This window comes from Rutilus rutilus (assembly GCF_951802725.1).
Source record: "Rutilus rutilus genome assembly, chromosome: 25".
Lineage (NCBI taxonomy): Eukaryota > Metazoa > Chordata > Actinopteri > Cypriniformes > Leuciscidae > Rutilus > Rutilus rutilus.
Window position 1 is genome coordinate 6,416,661 of NC_140229.1, and position 23,241 is coordinate 6,439,901.

General features: G+C 37.4%; 1 protein-coding gene across 1 annotated transcript; it reads right to left on the reverse strand.

Annotated features, from left to right (window-relative positions):
* Positions 1–1,803: 1,803 nt before the first annotated feature.
* ggt5b (gamma-glutamyltransferase 5b) lies at positions 1,804–21,699 on the reverse strand. The gene is made up of 12 exons (XM_084400873.1): positions 21,465–21,699; positions 13,897–14,024; positions 12,385–12,480; positions 10,244–10,451; positions 8,118–8,278; positions 7,853–7,999; positions 7,621–7,748; positions 6,977–7,158; positions 6,391–6,482; positions 6,195–6,307; positions 5,658–5,768; positions 1,804–4,677 (listed from the first exon to the last, which is right to left on the reverse strand). The coding sequence occupies exons 1-12, from the start codon at positions 21,629–21,631 to the stop codon at positions 4,531–4,533; spliced, it is 1,680 nt and encodes a 559-aa protein (XP_084256999.1). The 5' UTR covers positions 21,632–21,699; the 3' UTR covers positions 1,804–4,530.
* Positions 21,700–23,241: the final 1,542 nt, after the last annotated feature.

The window sequence follows — 23,241 nt, forward strand, 5'->3', positions numbered from 1 at the left end:
CGCAGTCCCTGCCTCTTCATTTGCCGATATTTTAGCATTGTCTTGTGTTTTTCAGGGGCGTTTGTTCCCGTCGGGTCGCTTTGAGAGCTGTTGGGTTCGTGCTGCTAGGAAAAGGTCAGGCTCTTTCACTGTTCCCGACTCTCCCATAGGAGCTGACAATAAAGCCCGGTCACATGGCACTTGTCACTACAGCGGCACCACAATTTACCCCAGATCATCCAGACTTTTAGTCAAATTTTTGAGGTGGAACACAGTTTGAGACTATACAGACCTACAGACGGTAGATTCAGACATTGGTCTGATAATGATTTTATGGCAGTTGAGGACAGCTGGTATTCGCTGCATTCACATCATGCAGTCAACAAATTGCAAAGTTATGGCAGGTAATGTTGAGGCTGTTTACTTGTTAAGGGGAGAGATCCTTTTGTTTAAAAAAAAAAAAGAAGAAAGAAGAGTAGGCTACACCAAGCAGCTTTCTGAACCTGTTGCGAAATCTGTGTGGCAGTGCACGAAAATCCAGATTGTGTGGATTCCTAAAGATACATATTTTAGCTGTGGAAAATTAATGTGAAAATAAACATGACTACACCTTTGTGTCCGAAATAGAATACTTCCCATATAGAATGTAGTGCAAAAACAGAGATTCTAAAGTGTGCATTCAATGGACACTTTACTATCCCATGAGGCCATGGGAGAGGATTTGTGACAACAGTGTCCAACATGGCGGATAGTGCTACGTCTGAATTTTATACATACTGCAGATTCATGAATGTAGCTTCTTTTTTTAATGGTCATGAAGTGTTTCAAACCAAATCTAGCCTACCTACTGTTTTTAAGTCACATTGGTAGGCCTATCTTTTTTTAAATTAGCAATTAAATGCCATTTTGGCCACTTTCATAGACCTAGATGCCTTATTGAAATCAATAAAGATTAAAACGATGCTGTGAGGGACCAATACAATCATGTATTTCCACAACTCACAATTTTAAAAACTGTTTTATGGAGTAGGCTGCTGATTATTTTTTTTAGCTGATCAATCACTGTATTACGTTAACCATTTATTGAATGCACTCATCTCTCAGTCACAGCCTCGTTTTAATTTCTGTCAAAAATGAAACAAGGTGCTACCCTTAGGCTACTAACTATTGTGTGGCTAGATTGAGGGTGGATTAATAAAACGTATTAAACAGACACTGTATTTAAGCATAATAAAGTTTACATCGTTTTTCAGCAGTAATTGTTCATTTATATTATACATAGCGGTTTTATTGGTGTAGCCTACTAAAAGTATAGACTTTACGCAGTCGCTGTACATTTTACAGACGTTCTTAAAGCGGAAACATTCAGCGTTATGCGCGTTTGTTTTTTCCGTTACAGTGAGTGGACAGAGGGTGTTAAAAAGGTTCACAAAAACTAAATTATGTCTGATTTGTGCAAGAAACAACCAAAAAATAGGGAATAATTATGATTCGTGAATCTGATTAAACCGAGTAGCCTACGCAGCACAAGAGGAACGAATTCATCATCTTTCTGTTTGCCTCCAACAGCCCCACAGGTGCGTGAACGAGGATTATTTGCATGTTTTAATAATGCATATCTTCTTCCCTTCGAGGGAAAGCCGTTTGCATTCAACTCACTGTGAACACACATAAAACTGAATTTAATCTCATTACATTTTGTGGACTATAACGTCTCCCGTGTTCATGATTTATGCACGGTCTCATTTGAGCCTGTTCCTGGACGTGGGTCAGCGAGAAGCTTGAACCATTTTCGTCGTGAATAAAAGTCAATTAAAAGAGCCATTTAAAAACATTAGAAACGATTTATTTTTGACGTATCAAGCAAAAAGATGTAAAATGCACTTAAATGCGATTCAGTTAGGCTATATTATGTCATACTCTGTAGTGTGCTGCTGGTGCATCATGGGACATGTTATTGAATATCCATCGACTTCCGTCTCTGAATAGGTCCAATGAACAAAATTAAAATAGTATAAAATACATAGTAAATATTTATGATTGGAGTTCAACAAATATATGCTACTAAAACATAAAAATATGTTTATAAAAAATGTATGGAAAATATAAAAGTGCATATGAAAACTAGAACATTCACAGGAAATAAAACAATAAATGCAATTTATGCAATTGCAGTGCACATTCACATTTCGATTCTCTTAAAAAACAGTTTCCCGACATTAATAACAACCTTAAAAACAGAGTAATAGATTCAGTAAATTATATATGTATAGGCTATTTAGAAACATTTACCTCACGTTAATTGCTATTAGCTCTCAGAGGAAACAGTACTGAATAAGTGCTTCTTTTGTACAAAATCTGAAAAAGTTGTCACTTTCACTCTAGTCAATATTTCTCAGCATAGATGTATTCTGTCAGTTTCTACTGTATAAAAGACTTGGCTACAAAAAAGCTACTGAAGATTTCCATATTACTGGCCAAGAAAAAAAAAAAAAAAAAAAAAGAAACAGTAGAAAAATCGTACTAAAAGTAGATCGTCACAAAACAAACAATTAATAATCAGCAAAAAGGTAAATGTAAAAGGTGTCATATACAAAAATATCAAACAAATATTTTAGCCAACAGAGTCTAACAGGGATGATGTATTTTTGTAGGCCATATCCTGGAAACGAGTTACATTTCAGCACTTCCAGTTCCATCGTCCCAAACTCAGTGGATTTTTTTAATGGGTTGCTGGTTAAATGCCTGAAATAAGGTCCGTGGTTAACACAAGCTTAAGATATTTTCACGTTTTCTTCTACAACAAAATACAACCCCATTTCCAGAATAGTTGGGATATTTTGTAAAATGCAATAAAATCAAGAATCTGTGATTTGTTAATTCTCTTGAACCTTGATTTAACTGACAAATGTACAAAGAAAATATTTGCAATGTTTTCACTTAGCAACATCATTTTATTTAATTGTTGCAGTTTTGCAAGTGGAATATTTGCCCAATCTTGTCTGATACAAGACATCTGCTCAACAGTCTGTGGTCATCCCTGTCCGATTCTCCTGTTCATGATGGATCATACATTTTCAATAAGAGAGAGATATGGACTGGAGGCAGGCATCAGGCGCATCCCTTCTTTGGTGCAGAGTGTCTAGAAACCACTCAGTTTTTGCATGTGCAGAATGAGGCCTGGCATTGTCTTGGTTCCCAGGAAAGATGTCATCTTGATGGCAGTTTATGTCTCTGACATGGAGGCATATATTTGGATTGTACAGTGTTACTTCTTGATGCAGCGTCAGACTGTGTTCAGTGAAAACGGTTTTCCTAAGTACACCTGAGCACATTCTCTCATGATATTTGGCACAAAGTGGTGAGCCATGACCCATCTTTGCTTGCAAAGACTGAGAAGCTCCTTTTACACCCAAACACGATACCCTCACCTATTACCAGTTCACCAATTTATTGTGGACTGTTTCAAAAGAGTTGGATAATCGAATTTGGATAATCCTTTCACTTTTATTTTGCCTCTGTCCCAACTTTTTTGTAGTGTGTTGCAGCCATCATATCAAAAATAGTTTATATTTACAAAATCAAATTATGTTGTTCATTGGAAACATTGGAATACTTTTCTTTGTACTTTTGTCAGTTAAAAAAAGGTTCAAATGAATTAACCAATCACAGATTGTGAATTTTACTGCATTTTACAAAATGTCCCAACTTTTCTGTAAATGGGGTTGTACATCGGTAATACCTCCTTGTGATTTTTTAACGCATTTACTTGTCTTGAAAAGGCGGTTGCTATAAGTGGCTAAACGGGAGTACAGAGGTCGTCGGAGACGATAAACGTCATCACGGCGCATAGGTAAGCTCATCTACTCACTAGTCTGCTTTTACAGCCGTTTGTGTTTATAAGTTACAGCCTATGTGTGCTTTCAGGGAAAATTATTTTATACAAAGACTGAAAGAGTTGTTGGAAGCTTAATGGAGGTACAATCATGCGACTGTAATGTAGTTCGTTTATAGCCAACGTTTAGCTTTTTACTTCTAAAAAGTAAAGTAGGCTACTACTAGTATTTGGGCTTAAAAAATTCATAAAAGTTGTTGATTTATAAAGATTGTCATGATGAACAGAATGGGTAAGAATCATAATTTTCTGCAATAATCCAAAAGCCAGTGAAAAAATCCTATTGGGCTTATTAATTTATTATCCTATATTAAATAGTTGACTCTTGTTTGAACGAATCCCAGTGTGGTTTCTGAGATACTGCCCTTGTGATCAACTTCCTCCACGTGACAACTAGCCCCAGTCTCCCCAATGCATACAAGACATATTCACATGCACCCAAATCTTACAGTAATTATCTTTTGTAAGAGTCCAACAAAAGTGGACACGGACGGAAACAACGTACACCCCAGTGCACAATCACCCCGCGTTTGAATTTATGGTGTGTACAGGCGTCGCTGAAAGGGAGCGCTGACCCTTTGCTTCCACCCTCACTTCCTCCCGAACCTGATGAATCACCACATCTCTAACAGCTGACGGCACAAACAGAGGCAGGGTCAGTATCCCGCCGACCTGCCGTGCTTCCTGGCGTCAGATACGGCACTGATGCACTGTCCTTCTTTCGATATGCCATTGACCACATTGAAAAAGTATGGGAAGTTCCCCACTTTGTGTCCTAGCAGCGTCATTGCCTTGATAGCAGACTGAGAAGAAAAGTACAATGTGTTACTACTTAAGTCACTTTTGATTACCGGATATACAAAACGATGATTATAATCAGTGACCGGGGGCGTTTCCAGAGGAAGTAAGAGCAATTACAATCAGTACGTCCACACTACAACATGCGATTATGCGAGTGTGATTCGTGGTGACATCCAAGGCTTGACATTAACTTTTTTGCTCACCAGCATTCTCATTGGCCACAATTGTGACATCGATACCATGGAGAAAAACTACCATATAGATATTTGTAATATCTCATTTGGCAGCAGGTATATTAGGCTGCTTTCACTTTAAGACCTGACCTGACGCATGGATCCATTATACTGTTACACAAGTGTTTTCTTTCTCAACTGTTTACGTTAAAACACAACTGACTGCGTGTGCGTGAATACTCACCAAGACCGGCATTTTGACATTATTGTGTGTGTATTTGACTGTTAAAGCGCAATAATAAGCAAAACATAAAAATGTTTAGTACTGAGAGGCAGCTTTGGGTGTGAGCACAAAATCTGCGGGAATATGTAAAATTATGCACAGTATGCTCAATCCCACGCTGAAATTCAAAACAACACCAACAATATTTACTCAGAGCAAATGAAACGAGTGAGTGAGGGGAGGCGGGTAACGCGCTGTTGGAGAGATGAAAGAGAAAAAAGCTTAGCTGGTATTGTGCATCTATTCTGCGTAAAATTAGTATTGGAAGCGTTTCAGATATTTCAGTATCAAATATCGACATTGTACTTAGTATATTATTTCAGATGCCTTTTTTTTAAAGACTACAATTGAAAAACGTTTATATTATATATAAAAAAAATCAACCCGCCAAAGTGGCTAGTAGAAGTGACTGCTTTACACACCACTGAAATCCACCCGCATTTGGCGGGTTTGCGGGTGTTAATGTCAAGCCCTGGTGACATCATCATAATGTAAGAGTGGAAATTATAAATTTCAAAGAACTTACTTCGTTGTATCCTTTCTCAAAGTTGAGATTATTATTGCCGTCCACAAATACTATTTTAGCAGCGATAGATTCGTTAAGGTTCATCCCAAACCACAAGTGGTTCATAATGGACTGAAAGAGAAAGAGAAAGAGAACGAAGGGATGTTCAGGTTATTGACACAATATTTTTAACAGGATATCTCTGCACTGCATCTATGGCATGCTGTCGACCACCAAAGACAATGGTTTTAATGCAGCCAATTTTATAGCTCAAGTTAGCCTATTATTTTGAATTTCTTTTACACAGCAAGACCATGGACATCCAATAAAAAAAAGAGAAAACAGACATTAAATAGTTGGTTAAGAGGTTTTTAAGATAATTAAGATAAATTAGGTTCTAGCAGGATATTTCTGTACTGCATCTGCAGCATAGTATCGACTTCCACAATCATTTTTAATATATCCCTTAGCGTATATTTGAAATGTTATTGACCTTTAATGCAGGACAATTTTATTACTCAAGTAACATTTTTACTGGAGGAAGTTTGACTAACTCACCAGGGCCATGGCTGTGGTGATCATACTTCCTCCTGATCCACCAATCACCAGAGTCTTCTGCTGGGACACGGACTGCAGGATGGCAGGAGCCATCGAGGATGGAGGCTGTTCGCCTGGAGAGAGAAAAAAAAGACAATATGGTGACACGAAATCTAAAGCAAAATGTAAGAAGATATAGTTGGTGAAGGATCTTCACCTGGTGAGATGTTATCTGCTCGGCCGCAGAAGTCAGCTAGCTCGTTGTTGAGGATGATACCCGTTTTAGGAGAGTAAACAGCTGACCCAAACCTAAAGATAGATTTTATAGATTTTATAAATAGAGGATTATTTATTATTTATATTATTAATAATATGTATTATTATTATGGAGATATAACATGTAAAGGTAAGATTTGCAAATGCAAAGGTTTGTAAGATATGCTTCATTAAATGCTTTATTATGATTAAAAATACAGTAAAAACGGTTACCGTTGGTCTGGTTACCAACATTCTTCAAAATATCTTCTTTTGTGTTCAACAGAAGAAAGAAACTCATACAGGTTTGGAACATGAGGGTGAGAAAATGAAATTGAGTCTCGGTTTCCTCTGTGATTGTGTGCATTTTGTAAAACTTCATCAAGGTCTTCAGTTATTTTGTGTAAATATTTCTTAGTAAATACTCAATTTAAGGGAAGATGGGAGTGTGACGCCATTTCTTTTACACATGTTTATCCTATGTTTAGGGTTAAGGACTTAGGAAAGTTGCGTTGTATTTTCCCTGTGTTTCCCCAAATGTGTCTCACATGTGGTTGATGGTGCTGGTGACCGACACAGCAGTGCCATCTGCTGCCATCACTGAAACATGTGTGGTGCCAAAGCGGTCGACTGATGGGGCGATGTTGTAGTAAGAGGCGTTGTGCGTGCGGTCGTCAGTGATCAGAGCCCTGATATGCTGAATGAACTTCTCATCTGTGATGTACGCCATCTGCATTCACAGGGAACGAGAAAAACATTAATAAATCTCGTACAGTATAAATTGTTCCAGTTAATTCAAAATGAATTCAGTTTAGTATGATGTTTATTTTGGAGTCTGTTTTCTTTTTATGCCAGATTTGGAATTGTTTGTTAAGTTGTTAATTGAAATCAAATTCTTATCATAATTCCTTTGAATGCATGCTTCGTTAAACATTTTAAATTAATTTCAACCGTTAATTGCTTGCATTTGTGTGGCCTTCAAAAGAAACAACATCCGGCCTTTCATAGTATTTACTCGACCCTACACAGACGTCCAGTGATATTATGCTCACTACAGCCAAAAATAGCAAATATAACTGCAGAACCTCTGATGTTGTGTAATTTTTTAATGAATGTTCCAGACAGAAAAGCCATCCATTTTGACTATAATATGAGCCCAGGCACCACAGTATTAATGAAGCAAGAGCCATACATTGGAGTTGAAGAGGGGGTCTTTGAGGTTACGCTTCTGTCCATTTGCAAACTTAACCGCCTCTAGGAAGCGATGCAAAGTCAAGGTTTTCTGGTCTCCGTGGTTGGAGGCTGGAGAGAGCCCAAACTCTGAGGAAGACAAAGGGATGCTGAATATTTATAGGTGACAGCTGCTTCAGAACTGTTGGCATCGAAGCCATGGTGAATTTTTTGCCGTCTAGTACTAGACCCACCATGCATCAGTTTCAGGATAAAGCTGAGTATCACTCCCCCTGCTGGTGGAGGAGGGAAGTGCATCTTATAGTCTCCTATTTGGACTGTCCACGCATCACTCTCTCTGACCTTAAAAGTTCTCAGATCTTCTAATGATAATGTTCCATCTGTAAAAAACAAAAGTAAACTGTAAACAAGCACACCTGGCCAAATTTTTTTTTATTTTGGAAGCACTACATCTGTTATGATTACAGCGACTGCAGTTTGTATACAAACAATACTTACTTCTCGCTTGTACATCCTGTATTAAATCCTTGGCGATTTTTCCAGTGTAAAAGGCATCGGCTCCTTCTTTAGCAATAGTTTCCATAGTTTCTGCAAGCCGGGGGAACTTAAGGATATCTCCTGGGCCAAAAAGTGTCTTGTTCTTGTGGCAGAACAGTTCACTAGAGGACATACAGGATACAAAGAAATGAGTTACTAAAACCAGACAGAAAACAACTCCAGAACTAAATGAAACAAACATGCTCATATGCATTTCCTGAAACAAAATGTGATTAAACCTGCCAAGAACATGTCTGGATTCTATTTCACCCCAAAATAATAATATTATACACTCACCAAAAGGATTATTAGGAACGCCTGTTCAATTTCTCATTAATGCAATTATCTAATCAACCAATCACATGGCAGTTGCTTCAATGCATTTAGGGGTGTGGTCCTGGTCAAGACAATCTCCTGAACTCCAAACTGAATGTCAGAATGGGAAAGAAAGGTGATTTAAGCAATTTTGAGCGTGGCATGGTTGTTGGTGCCAGACGGGCCGGTCTGAGTATTTCACAATCTGCTCAGTTACTGGGATTTTCACGCACAACCATTTCTAGGGTTTACAAAGAATGGTGTGAAAAGGGAAAAACATCCAGTATGCGGCAGTCCTGTGGGCGAAAATGCCTTGTTGATGCTAGAGGTCAGAGGAGAATGGGCCGACTGATTCAAACTGATAGAAGAGCAACTTTGACTGAAATAACCACTCGTTACAACCGAGGTATGCAGCAAAGCATTTGTGAAGCCACAACACGCACAACCTTGAGGCGGATGGGCTACAACAGCAGAAGACCCCACCGGGTACCACTCATCTCCACTACAAATAGGAAAAAGAGGCAACAATTTGCACAAGCTCACCAAAATTGGACAGTTGGAAGACTGGAAAAATGTTGCCTGGTCTGATGAGTCTCGATTTCTGTTGAGACATTCAGATGGTAGAGTCAGAATTTGGCGTAAACAGAAAGAGAACATGGATCCATCATGCCTTGTTACCACTGTGCAGGCTGGTGGTGGTGGTGTAATGGTGTGGGGGATGTTTTCTTGGCACACTTTAGGCCCCTTAGTGCCAATTGGGCATCGTTTAAATGCCATGGCCTACCTGAGCATTGTTTCTGACCACAAAGTCACAAAGCTTGAATCATTTCAAATTGGTTTCTTGAACATGACAATGAGTTCACTGTACTAAAATGGGCCCCACAGTCACCAGATCTCAACCCAATAGAGCATCTTTGGGATGTGGTGGAACGGGAGCTTCGTGCCCTGGATGTGCATCCCACAAATCTCCATCAACTGCAAGATGCTATCCTATCAATATGGGCCAACATTTCTAAAGAATGCTTTCAGCACCTTGTTGAATCAATGCCACGTAGAATTAAGGCAGTTCTGAAGGCGAAAGGGGGTCAAACACAGTATTAGTATGGTGTTCCTAATAATCCTTTAGGTGAGTGTATACATAAATGCTCAAAGGTTTGGGGTCTGTGAGATGTGTTTTTGAAAAGTCTCTTATGCTCACTTAGGTTACATTTATTTAATAATATTTTTACATTTTAAAATAACAGCATTATTATATTATATTTTCAAATGAAATTTATGTGATAATCGATGGAGATATGCTTCAGTCTATCTGTCCATGTGTGGAGAATTACTATGTTTATCTATTTCTTAGCCAATCAGAATCATTCAAGCTGAAGTAATGACGTAGCTTAGACCTTAATGAAGGGTATAATTGCTGTGATTTTTGTGAATGTAAAACAGGGCGACCTACGAACTCTTTGTGAGTTCTTGAAGCTGACTTCTGCCTGATGAAACCGAAAACTATCTTCAGTAAAAAGGTATTTAATAGAAAACTGATAAGAGAATCAATGCTGCTTTTAATCATGCAGCAGAAAATATCTCTTTAAACAACAATGTATTATATTTCCTGTGGTTTGCCTGAGGCTAAGTCATAACCTACTTCTTTGACATTGATCACTCGGAATGTTCTTCAAGGTTCATCATACTTGTGCCTTTAAATAAACTATTGCATTGAGATGTCAGTCATAACAAACACAATTGAACATTATAGAGTGTTGGAGAAGATGCAGTACCAGAGTCCAGAGCTGTAAATTAGCTGCTCAATATAATTGATATGCTTAATCTTTTGCAAGAATTGATAGAGGAAGACTGGCATGGGGAATCCCTCTCGTGCAAGCTTGATGGAGGGCTCGAACAGTTTGGCCCAGGGAAGCTTTCCATACAACTGATGAGCCCGTTCATAGCCACGGATTTCTCCTGGTACGCCTATCCAGTGACTTCCTGAGAGGTGCATACGGACAAATAAAATATAAAATAGTCAGGAATTTCCAGCATTCTTTAAACTACATTTCAAAAATACATCAGAGTCAGTATTTAGGGATGCATTAAATCAAAAGTCACAGTAAAGATATTTCAATCATTACAGCTCTCTGAATAGTTTTATCATGTTATTGAATGTGGCAGTATTTGGTCTTAGTGGACTAGATCTGCTGCTACTGTTGATTATTGCTGCTGCTGCTGAGCAAGTATAAACTTGCTGCTGATAATATACACACAGACACGCTGCTGTGAGCACGTAAGATCTGCAGCTACATGCATTAATCCTGTAGCAGATCTAGACAGGTGGAGCTGGGGGAGGTGGGGGGGTTCAGAGGAACTCTGATAGCAGGACTAGCTAACAGCAAACACTGAACCAGACTAATGTTGAGAAAGCAATCTCATTGGCTGCAGGATCAGCAGAGCCAATCAGCTTGTGTCATAAGTAATGAATGCATGCAGATTGCATGTAATGGACTGCTCAGCCTGCGCCCTCTAGAGTTTCATGACTGAACCATTTATAATGTAATAAAAGATTTTTGAACTTTCTAATCATCAAAGTCAAAATTATCATCAAAAATATCATGGTTTAAAACAAAAAGCACAACTGTTTTTAACACTGATAATAACAAAAAATGTTTCTTGAGCAGCAAATCATCACATTAGAATGATTTCTGAAGCATCATGTGACACTGATGACTGGAGTAATGATGATGAAAGGAATAAATTACGTTTTGTAACAGACTCAAATATAGAAACAGTTATTTTAATTGTAATAATAAATAAAAACAGCCTTGGTGAGCATAAGAGTCTTCTTTCAAAGACATTAACCTATCCCAAACTTTTAAATGGTAGTATACAGTATGTGACACTTAAAAAAAAAGCACACACACTTAAACTTAAATGTTTAATTAAGATTAATTAAGATTAATTAAACTCTTTCTGGAAACCTAAACGATGCATGTCAAAGCGAAATTTGCGGCCACAGTTCAAAGAAGTTTTGCGTAGGTCTCAGGGTGTTGCTTAACTATTAGTTACCAAAGTTTAATATTAGGCTTAGGCATTTATTTCACCAACCCTAAGTGTGAGCAATAAGGAAAGACACATTTCAAGACTTACTGTTAGTGAAACTGGTCTGAAACAACTGCCAAATCAGATTATTTCCAGCTTTAATTTCAGTGTAGTTTCGTTCTTTTACATCAATGCCTTTGGGAAATAAACTAATCTCTTTTTTTGGAACAAAATTACAGAAATACAATAATAAAAAGAGTTCCACTATGCATGAACGAGTGTGTGAATATTTAGACAACTACACATTATTTGTCAACAGCTGAATCTAGCTTTTGAGTAATTCTGGGTAAATATATTAGTCACTATAATCAGTTTATCTGGCTGTTTTAGCTGTTCAGGAAGTGAACTTAAGAAAATGAAACAAGCAAAACAAGTCCACTTAAGTACACAGTTCTCTCCAAGACAAAATTCCCCTCACCAGCACACAATGTCCCATTGAACTTTTTTATATCTTCATTTTACACAAGATAAGATCTAATACAACAGGAAAAAAAATACAAATGGCATGTTTATGAAACCCAAAAGTTCCATATAAAGTTGTGTCATCGGTTACTAATACCACCTACAATTTCCTTCTTCTGTGAATCATAAATGGATAAGTCAGGCAGAATATCTGAGCTTGGATGGAAAGTGGATAGCGATTTATACAGCTAAACTCCAAAAAAGCACCATTGTTTTTAATGGAAGAAAGAAAAGAATGTGGCTTTGGAATAACATTAGATTGAATGCATGATGTATATAATGAGTAAATTATGGGTGAACTTTAACTCTAAATGAAAGGCTAATGTGGGATGCTTTACCCTGCTTCCATGTAGTAGAGCTTTACCTGTTTCAAACGTAGGTATTTTCGAACACTTATTCAGCAAATCCGCTCTGACATTTTTTGGGGCCGTTTCTCTTGAGCTGATGATTTTCACTTTGCCTTGAAAAAAAACAGAGGAGTGCTTAAACTGGTGGGTTTATGCATATTTTATTTTCAAAATGGTAGTATCAAGCCTTGTTATTTACGCCATGTGTACTTTTCTTTGTCTCTCTTAAGAACACTTTTTAATTAACAGGTCAGCCCTGCTGAAAAATCCAGGGTTATCTGGTCTTTAATAAATGTTAGCACAAAACATTTTTTTTCCTTAAAAAATGTTTTAGTTGGATGGTCGTCTAAAGTTTTTCAAACGTTTCTGAGTAACGTTCCCATAATGTTTGCAAAATGATCAAATGGAATGTTCCCTTAATTTTTTTAAATGTTTAAATAACTGGATGTTTTGAACCTAATGGGAATGTTAGCAAAACGTTCTTAGAACATATTTTGGTTACACTTTATTTCGATGCTTCACTTTATTAACTATAAGTAACTTTGCAACTACATGTCAACTAACTCTCAGTAGAGTATTAGTAAACACTAGAAGACTGGTAGTAGACTGTTAGGTTAGGGTTAGCTGTTAGGGTTCGAGAAAGTAGAATACGTTGACATGTATTGTTGCAAAGTTACTTATAGTCAGTTGAATGTCTGTTGGGGAAGCATCAAAATAAAGTGTTAGCACCTATTAAAGCAACACTAATGAACTTTTCCTCTGCAGTCCCCCTACAGGTTGGAAGCGGAATTGTCCATCATTTAGCCTAGCCTACTGTCGCACGCACGCCCACTGTTTATCCAGCACCGGCTTTGGAATGAACGATGTCCACAAGGTAGAGTATGATGCATGATCGTATGAAAGTATGATGTATTGCGACATCAGAACGAAGAAAAACTAAATAATGACTATTGTAACGCTTGCCGTAAAGCAAGTCAAATTTGTAGTTTTCCTATGTCTCGTTAGACCTACAGAAACACGACCCGATCTGGCAATCTTACATAGTGTGGTAATAGCAGATAAAGGACCGCAAAGTGCCTTTCACCCTGTTACGACTTGATTAACCATTGAAGTGATTTTGGAAACATTATTTTAAGGCAAAAAATGTTGCATAGTGTTGCTTTAAGACCATTTACTAATACTCTAATGAGAGTTGGTTGACGTATAGAAGTCGCAAAGTTACTTATAGTTAGTCCAGCATCTAAAATGGACCATCGAAATAAAGGGTTACCAATTTTTTTGTAAGCTGGGAAACCGGCTCAAAACACCATAAACAAGTCTAGACCAAAACATAATTCCTGCTGGATTATGCTGGATTTTTCAACAGAAAGTCTAGCTTTCCATTGAACTTATCCATCAGCCATACCGATGATGTTTTATGACACCTTATGATGCAATTTTTACAGCAAAGGCCAAAACAAACATACCTATAATACTCCAATTTACTAGACACAGACAGTGCTTTTCACAATACATAAACAAGGAGATACCTGTTTTGTCCATGATGGTAAAGATGGCCCCTCCACCCAATCCCATGCTCTGTGGGTTGACCAGTCCAGTGCAGAGCAGCGCTGCGATGGCTGCGTCCACCGCTGAGCCCCCCTGAAGCAGCATGTCCCTGTGAACACAAGACATGTCTCATCATCACTCTAGCATAGGGTTACAATCTGTTTTCATCCCAAAATAACAAGAAAAACATAAAAAATTATATTTTGCATTAAAAATTGTTTACGTTTATATTCAATTTAGATGCTGTGCTGACTTTATTTTCATGACAATCACCCCTTCTCATTACCGAAGTAATGAAAACAAATCAGCATAAATTAAAATCTATTTAGATTCGATTTTTGCATTACAGTCAGATTTTTTGAGAGTATTTCATATTACGGTAACATTTGTATAAGGGAAGAGAGAGTGGAAGCAGAGCAGCACATGCATGCAGACTACTGTTAATGCATATTACAGTAATGAGAATTGCTAATTAGGGTACAATGTACTTGTGAATACAAACATTTAAACAATGTATGCTTATTTTTTATGTAACTGTAACTATTTAAAGGAACACTCCACCGTTTTTTGAAATAGGGCTTATTCACTTTCTTTCCTACATTTAGATAGGTGGGCAAATGCATTTTTGTCTCAGTGCATGCATTGTTTTAGTTTGACAGGGTCGGCGCTAGCTTAGCTTAGCATAATGAATGGAATCCTTTGTTGCCAGCTAGCATGTCCTGAGTAAAAGTGATAAAAAAAAAACACCTAATTACTTCTTGTGGCCTGCGTATTCACAACAAGTACAAATAGCGATGCAGTTTAACACTTAATTAAGGACTATATTAGGGGGAAGCACAGGCGAAGCACTGCTACTTGGGCGTGATATCTCTGCGCCCAAGTAGCAGTGCTTTGCCTGTGCTTCCCCCTAATATAGTCCCAAGTCAATATCTGCATAGGAAATCACCTAGTGTTAATCTGCATCGCTATTTGTACTTGTTGTGAATACACAGGCCACAAGAAGTAATTAGGTGGGTTTTTTTTTTTTATATCACTTTTACTCAGGACATGCTAGCTGGCAACAAAGGATTCCATTCATTATGCTAAGCTAAGCTAGTGCCGACCCTGTCAAACTAAAACAATGCATGCACTGAGACAAAAATGCATTTGCCCACCTATCTAAATGTAGGAAAGAAGGTGAATAAGCCCTATTTCAAAAAACGGTGGAGTGTTCCTTTAACTTTTTAACTATATATGTAAACCATATATTTTTTTATTTGGAGGTTAAATTGGAGTCGGTTATGTCTCAGTCAGTTATGTATTAAGTGAACATAAAAAGTTGAGAAAGAAATCAGATGTGCATCATATTGGATCCGTGCATTAGGTCTTGAGGTGACAGCAGCCTAAAACAATAAATACTGCTGTCCATGTCATTCATTATTGTACAAACACAGCTTTTTGTGTTGCTAAATGGCATGCAATTAATTTGAAAATATCCTGTATGATGGAGAAAATGCTGTATTACTGTGGCTAAAATAGCATTGTCTCTGAGGCATGGAGGTAAATCAAGAAAACAAGAGATTCAAACAATAAAAATAACCATTTTGAGCTATATAACAATTAGTTTTCTGTCAATTTTTTTTATCCAAACAGCTGCTCATCTGCCAAATAAAACACATCAAGCGTAACGTCAGGTCTGGCAGGTCATGTTAGTCAAGCTCGCATCAGCTGACTCTCAGCTGATCCACGTCTAGGAATACGACGCCTATCACTGTATACATATATAAGCTCTTCAGTATTATTAGCAGCTATCGCGTTTCTCAGTAGCGAATTACCCTCCTCCATCCCCAGCTGCTCCTCTTGTCAGTCAGGATTTGGTATTCTGATTCCCCTTTGAATCAGACTAAATTCTCAAATTATGTTGTACAATAAAATCTTGAATTAATGATATCTGCAATACATTCATGTTGGTTCTGTTCTGTTTACCCTAAGGGGGGTTATCGCTCTTATCCATGCTAGGCTGCATGGATGCGCAGGGACTTCTTGCCCAGAACAGAACTATACCGCCAATCCAAACTGTATGCTAATTCTCAATCGTCTTTAATGATAATGGTCCTGAGAGAAATCATAATATTAAAAAGTCTTAGCGGAAATTGAGGGTAACACCGAAATGACGTCATTGACAGGCGACGCAATGACGTGGGACGTTACACTGTTTAAATGGCTGATTTCTCAGAAAATTCTGGATTTAAACATTGTGAGAAACATTTGGGATAATGTACATAAGGCAACAAAATTTAATCAAATCTTATATATTGTTCCTTTAAAAACTCAATGCTTCAGAGAATATGACACATTCACAAGCACATTTCCAGCAGATACGGTATATTACCGTTCCTTTACGTGTTCATGTTAGTATGAAAAATGAGAATCTTGAGGCAAGTCTGAGCCAGAGTAGAAGTGATACCCGAGAGCTCAATGAACCTTGAGAGTTCCAGCCTTCACATACACGCACCAAAAACATGTGCACAATCTGGCAGAAATAAGAAAATCCTTTTTTTTTTCTAAATGAGTGTTAGCACTCTCTTGTGTCTTAAGCACATATGGGTCAAACTGGTTGTGTCTCTGCATGCAGCAGTGACTTATAAGGATAATAGGGCAATATGCCACAAAGGATGATCTCCGATGTCTGATTTCACAGGTTTGACCCGATTAAAGGAAATGTGAGATCTTTCAGAGGCAATGATGATGATAAAAAAATAAAAAAATAAAACATCTGAAACATAAGAGCACTTCTTATAAGAGTACCGGTCTTTATATCACGTAAGTGATATGACTTTGACCATCAATCACATAATGATGCATCTCTTATATTCACGATAATGAATAGTCCTTGAAAGCATATCAGATTGTCATGGTATGTACATGAAGTCAACAATTCTGTCAAGACGGAAACTATTCAGTGTTTGCCGTTAAATTTGAGGGTAGATATTAAAGATTAGATCAGAGTTACAGTGTAAAGCTGTAATGTTATCAAGCTACTACTATTACAACACAAAAGTCGAGAAAGGGAATTTTCTTTTTAATATTTCAACTGTCCGTCCTAGTCAGGAAAGGGAACAAATGGAGATCAAATTTCACTCCTACAAGTGCTCGCTCCAAGCCTGTTATGGTCTGAACAAGCAGCGCCTCTACCATCTCCGCTCCTCAAATCTCCAACTGATCTGCATCACAACTTTCAAGGAGACAAACCTCTTCCACAAGTAAAAAAGTTTTTCCTCATCATTATACCTCTGCTCTAGCTTGTTTCCTAATATCTTTTTTTTTTTTTAATTCTTATCTGTTTGGTAACAGTCATCATGAAATCAAATTTGACAATTCTATTTTTTATATATATATATATATTGCAGAATTTATTATGAATGATTTATACGTTTTATTTTTAAATTCATATGTCGTCGTAATCTTTAATCCAAATATCCTCCCCACCCACTTGCAGCGACTTCTCTTCTCTGATGATGTGTTTATTGGCTCGAGTGCGGGACAACCTGTCACTTACAAGACATCATAGCAATCACAATGATACAAGCATCCAAACAATTTCCAAAATTAAGTCCCGCCCTGATGTTTGTCTTGTTCGAGAAGCCGTTTGACTTGGATATACTTCATAGGGAAGAAAATACTATTGCAACTTTCATATATATTTGTTCTTACATTAGTTACAGGACAACATATAGATCTATAAACAATAATAAAATTATTAAAAAAAATAAAATTTATTATAATAATAAAACATAAAACAATCAATAAAGTTGAAGAAATAATACTTGAATCCAACCAAGAGCAGCGGGACTTAAAGAATGTTTTCATATTTTCATATAAAGTCTAAAGCCATTGCTTCTGAGCAAGCTGTCCATCTTTTTGGAAATGAGGCCTGTTCAAACCTACTGTACTGTAAATCACTCTGGATAAATCTGCCTGTTAAATGCATAAATGTAAAACCTTTCCTGAGTCTCATGCTTCTCAAATGTTTCTCCTGTAAAAAGCTCCAAGTAGGCCTATCCCGTCTCAGAAGATCTCAACAAGCCGCTTTCCGACCGGAGGAACCTTTTCACAGTTCCTAGAACTATTGGCTAAAGTACCCGGATGTCGGCGTGTTCGCACCGCGGGAACTAGGAACGATTTTAGTTCTAGGAACTCCATTTGTAGGAACTAATTTAGGTCCTACTTCAGAGTAGGGTCTAAACCAGCACTATAGGAACTATCCGTGACGTTGGTGTACGCTGATTGACCGAACGCACGCGGAACACCAGCACCCGCCATTTTTAAAACAGCTAGAATGTAAACACACAGATTATAGCCTATATATTTACTCCATAAACTAACTATACAAACATGGAAAACAGTGATAGATGGGTCTCTAAACCTTTATGCTGAAGAGAAAATCCAACGCAACTTTGAGGGGACCAAGCCAAACATGAATATGTTTATCTGCCCAGCTAGCAACACTGGACATCAACCACATAGGCTAATAACCTTTTTTTCATATACTGTCTACTTTCTATTACAGTTCTATCTAATAACATATTAAACTGTACTGTTAGATAGATTGCTAACTAATAAACACAGAGAATGCGAGCATTCATTGTTTGCTCTGGCGTTCTCAGCGCCGCCAAAATAAAGGTCAGTCGCGCCGTCAAAATAAAAGTCACCGTGCCTGCGTCACTCCCTTACCCGTCCTACCAGTTCCTATGGCCACTTGGCCAGTGCGAACGCAAACAGCAAAACCGAGTTTGGGGGAGAGTAGTTCTTAGAACTGTTTAGAAGTGGACAGTTCCTAGAACTAAGTTCCTAGAACTACTTGGTCGGAAAGCGGCTCAAATTGTGCTCTCAACAAGTCCTTGAAAGCATATTTTGCTCAAATATTTCATCAAATTCATTAGGATAAACATCTGAAAGTTCAAACTTAAATCAAGTAACATCAAGTCACCTTTATTTATATAGCACTTTACACAATACAGATTGTTTTAAAGGGATACTCCACTTTTTTCGGAAATATGCTCATTTTACAACTCCCCCAGAGTTAAACAGATAAGTTTTACCGTTTTAGAATCCATTCAGCCGAACTCCGGGTCTGACGGTACCACTTTTAGCATAGCTTAGCATAGATCATTGATTCAGACGAGTCCAGTAGCATTTCTTTCAAAATGACCAAAGAGTTTCAATATTTTTCCTATTTAAAACTTGACTCTTCTGTAGTTAAACCGTGTACTAAGATCGACGGAAAATGAAAAGTTGCGATTTTCTAAGCCTATATGGCTAGGAACTACTCTCATTCCGGCGTAATAATCAAGGAACTGTGCGGCCGTACCATGGGTGCAGCAGGCGTAGTGATATGACGCAGCGCCTGAAAATAGGTCTAATAGGTTAGACAAACTTAGTCCCGGTCACGTTGGAAGAAGTTACCGAGCTGGGGACTATTTTTAGGTAAAACTCAACTGTTTAACTCTGGGGGAGTTGTAAAATGAGCATATTTCCGAAAAAAGTGGAGTATCCCTTTAAAGTAGCTTTACAGTTATAAACAGACAAATAACGATTCAATGATGCAAACAGATGATCCAAACAGTCATTGTTCATTTGAAATAAGTTCAGTGTTAATTCAGTTTCGGTATGTGTAAAGTTAATCAATTATGTAATGAGTTCAATTCAGTTATAAAACAGCTCTGGAGAAAACAGTGATGTCATCAACCAGCTCAGTTCAATTCTCATCCAACACTCTCAGAAAAAAAGGAACTGTGGCGATACCTTTTCAAAAGATACACATTTGTACCTAAAGAGTGCATTTAAGTCCCTCAAAGGTACATATTGGTACCAAACGTGTACATATTAGTACCTAAATGGTACATATTAGAACCCTTTTGAAGGGTACTGTCCCAGTGACAGCTTTTGTACCTTTTTTTCTGAGAGTGAATAGCGTCAGTGCAGTCAACCTAATAATATTGCCGAATACTAAGTGTACCCCAACTAAGCAAGACAAAAAAAATAAAAATTGGTAGAAACAAGGCTCAGTCAAAAATTAGATTAATTTGAGACTTGAAATTTTACAATGTAGTAACTGTTTAAGAAAATAGGTAAATAAAAAGAGTATAATGAAACATCTATTTTTGTGACTCATGGGCCATTGAACATATTGGCAAAGCAAATAAAAAACCTTGGCAGGGTCCAAATGAGCCACCAAAATGTATTTACTTGAGCCCTGCAGGGGTTGAACACACAACACACAATGCTAAGCTTTCACTAAGACATCAAAGACTCTGCCTGCTTGCCTTATGTAATCTGCATAATAATCATGCCAGACAGAAAAAACCTCAGTCCCTTTTATTTGATGCAGGCAAGTGAGACAAACTATTAGATAGCGATGTGTCAGACTGAAGTGACTTGGTAACGGCAGTGTCTGTGAAGACTCAATTTTCTTTACTTCTTTCACAGTCCGATGTTGTTTTGTTTGACAAAATGTGTGAATTCGAGTTCCAAGCGTCACATGCCATTAATCCAAAAGAAGACAAATGCCTCCTCAACCCTGGATTTGCCTGGCAACTGTAACTAACTCCTCTCTGTATCCTTTTAGAGTAGGTTAAAGCGTGACCCCAGGTTAAATACCAAAGTCAATTCTTTGAAATGCAGTCATAAAATTCTTCACACATCGAAACAAGGAAACACAATGTACGTTTGGCACAAAATGCAGGAAACGTGGACAGAGGACAGAAAATTAGGCAATATAGGGCATTGTGCAGCTGGTTGATCCTGTTTTGACTGGCAGGAGTTTGGTCTGTTTGTCAGTTTGATCAGTGCTCAGAAAAAAAAAAAGAAAGATCTTGGACATGGTTTCTTACATCACTCAGGGTTTAAGTGGTTGCGGAAATATTTCAAACAGACAGCATCCGAGATCAATTGACAAGATCGCATGAACACAATTGTCTGGACAGACCCATTCTAATTCAAATATAAGAATAATGGTGGTCAATTTTTCAATTAAATATTTATATAATTCACACACACAAAATGTAATGTCACTGTAATATATAAGTATTAATATATATATATGAGCATATAAAAGTATTATGTTTAAGTGCATTTAAGATGCATATGTTAGTGCAGTCAGTGCAATATAGAAGATATGCTCTAGTTGTGAAGGAGGTAAATGGTATTGATTGTAATTGTATGCATATAGTAGCCTACCTATATAAGATATTTAAATCAAAATGTTTGGTCCAAGTATCTAAACTCAAGTGTGTGTCCAATCACTAGTAGACTTGCAAGATTGCATGATCTAATCTCTTAAACTGATTATCTCTCATGCATTGTTCATGTGTTTGAAATACTTACTGCATGGTTTCCTATTAACAACATTTAGAACAAAGGGAAAGGTGTCAACAGCATATTACAGCTTAACTTTCTACTACCTGACTTGCACTGGAGCTGTATTGTATTTAAGCGAGTCAATTATGTATTATTAAAATATTTTCAATGCTGAAAGGTTCAGATCTCATAAGCATCATATATGTCTTACCTTCCGATATCGGAGCACATGAGAGAGTCCGCAGCAACAGCAGCGTTTGTGAAGGCGCATCTCTGACTCTTTTTGGTTGCTAAAATTATGCAAATGCAGATAATTGCAACAGAGGACACTAAAGCGAGTACGCACAGGCAGCCGCGTCTCGGCTGAGATTTGGCCATAGTTCGAGCAGCGCGTGATCAGCAGGTAGAATGAAGCGCTCGCGCTGCTCACTCACTTTACTTTCACTGCTGGGGGCGGAGAAGAGTGTCGCGACTTTACAAATCAGAGGGCTGTTTAAGTTTATAAACTTACTTGAGAGATTACAGTAACTGTATAGTGAGATGTGAGAGAAGAACAAGATTACATTCGGAGGAATCCAAATTAAAACAAGCCTGTAGAGACGTGAGTTGCAAACCGTGATTTGCACCTTGCGGCTATAAAACCTTGATAACCAAAATACGGTGTAAAAAACACGTTCAATAAATGTTCACATTTATTCTTTAATAATTCAGATAACAAAAAACAATTCTCCCGCCAATTATTGTTCTTTGGTGGTTGCCAAATGTGGCGAATGTGCGGTCACTTACGTGCATTTATCGTTGTTTACGACTTCAGACGCGTTTATCCATTTAGAATTTAGAATCGGAACTACACATTTTATTACATATATAGTAGGCTGCATTAGATAGCCTACTAAAAACTCAATTTTTGTGTAAACAGCAGTATACAGGAGACCGGAAATGTATAGTCTAGGCTATAGGCTAGGCCTTTTGAGTTCTGCCTGCCTTTTTTAACAAATATTTGTATATATTTATTTTCTGTTTTTGTTTTAAATTCTTGAATCTAGTCTGTTAACACTGTACAAGCAAACCAACCCAGTATTAAATGATAACTTTAGTCATTAATTAACTAAAGTTAAGAAATATATTGTGACATTGAATAGGTATGTCGTTTTTACCCAACTAGCCTACGTTCATTTTCATTTGGTTACCACAGTGCTTAATCCTTTAGAAACAGCATATTTAAAAGAGAATGAAAAGTATACAAATCAGTCCCGAACTTCTTGTTGGGTTCTGGAATGTGACAACCTCTCACCAATAATTAGTTTGAATAAATTTGTTCTCAAGTGATCAAACTCCTCCACCAACTGTAGCCTAAAACATTATGGTTGTGACTGAGTGATCATTAAAGATAAGTAGATGGTGATGAGTTGATTGAAATTAGCTCACAGACTCCTGGCAAATTTGAGTGCATTATGAGAAATCGTTGAAATTAACTTGAGGTGAGACGGTTATGCGTCTTTCTCAGGAAACAAACCTGAGAAGTTGCTCTTCAACTTGCTCTTCATTTCATTTCGATGATTTCTCATAATACACTTATGCATTTGCCAAGAAGAGTCTGTGAACTCACTTCAATCAACTTTTCACCATCTTATCTTTAATGATCACAACCATAATATTTACAGTTGATGGGGAGTTTTATCACATGAGAACAAATTTAATAAAACAAAATATTGGTGAGAGGTTGTCACATTCCAGAAGCCTACAAGCACCTTTGAAATATTTTTATTGATTTATTTTTTTACCTGAAAAAAATGACAGAAGTGTAGAAACTGCACTGAGACGGCACAATAAACTTTTTTTTTCTTTTCTTTTTTTTTTAAAGAGAATTACTTTTTTCTAGTTTGAAGCATAATTTCCCTTCAAATCGTGGTGAAAAAGATTTAATTGTTAATGAAAACACTTATTGTTATTTCAACACAGCTGCCTTCCTGTCAATTCCTTGGAAG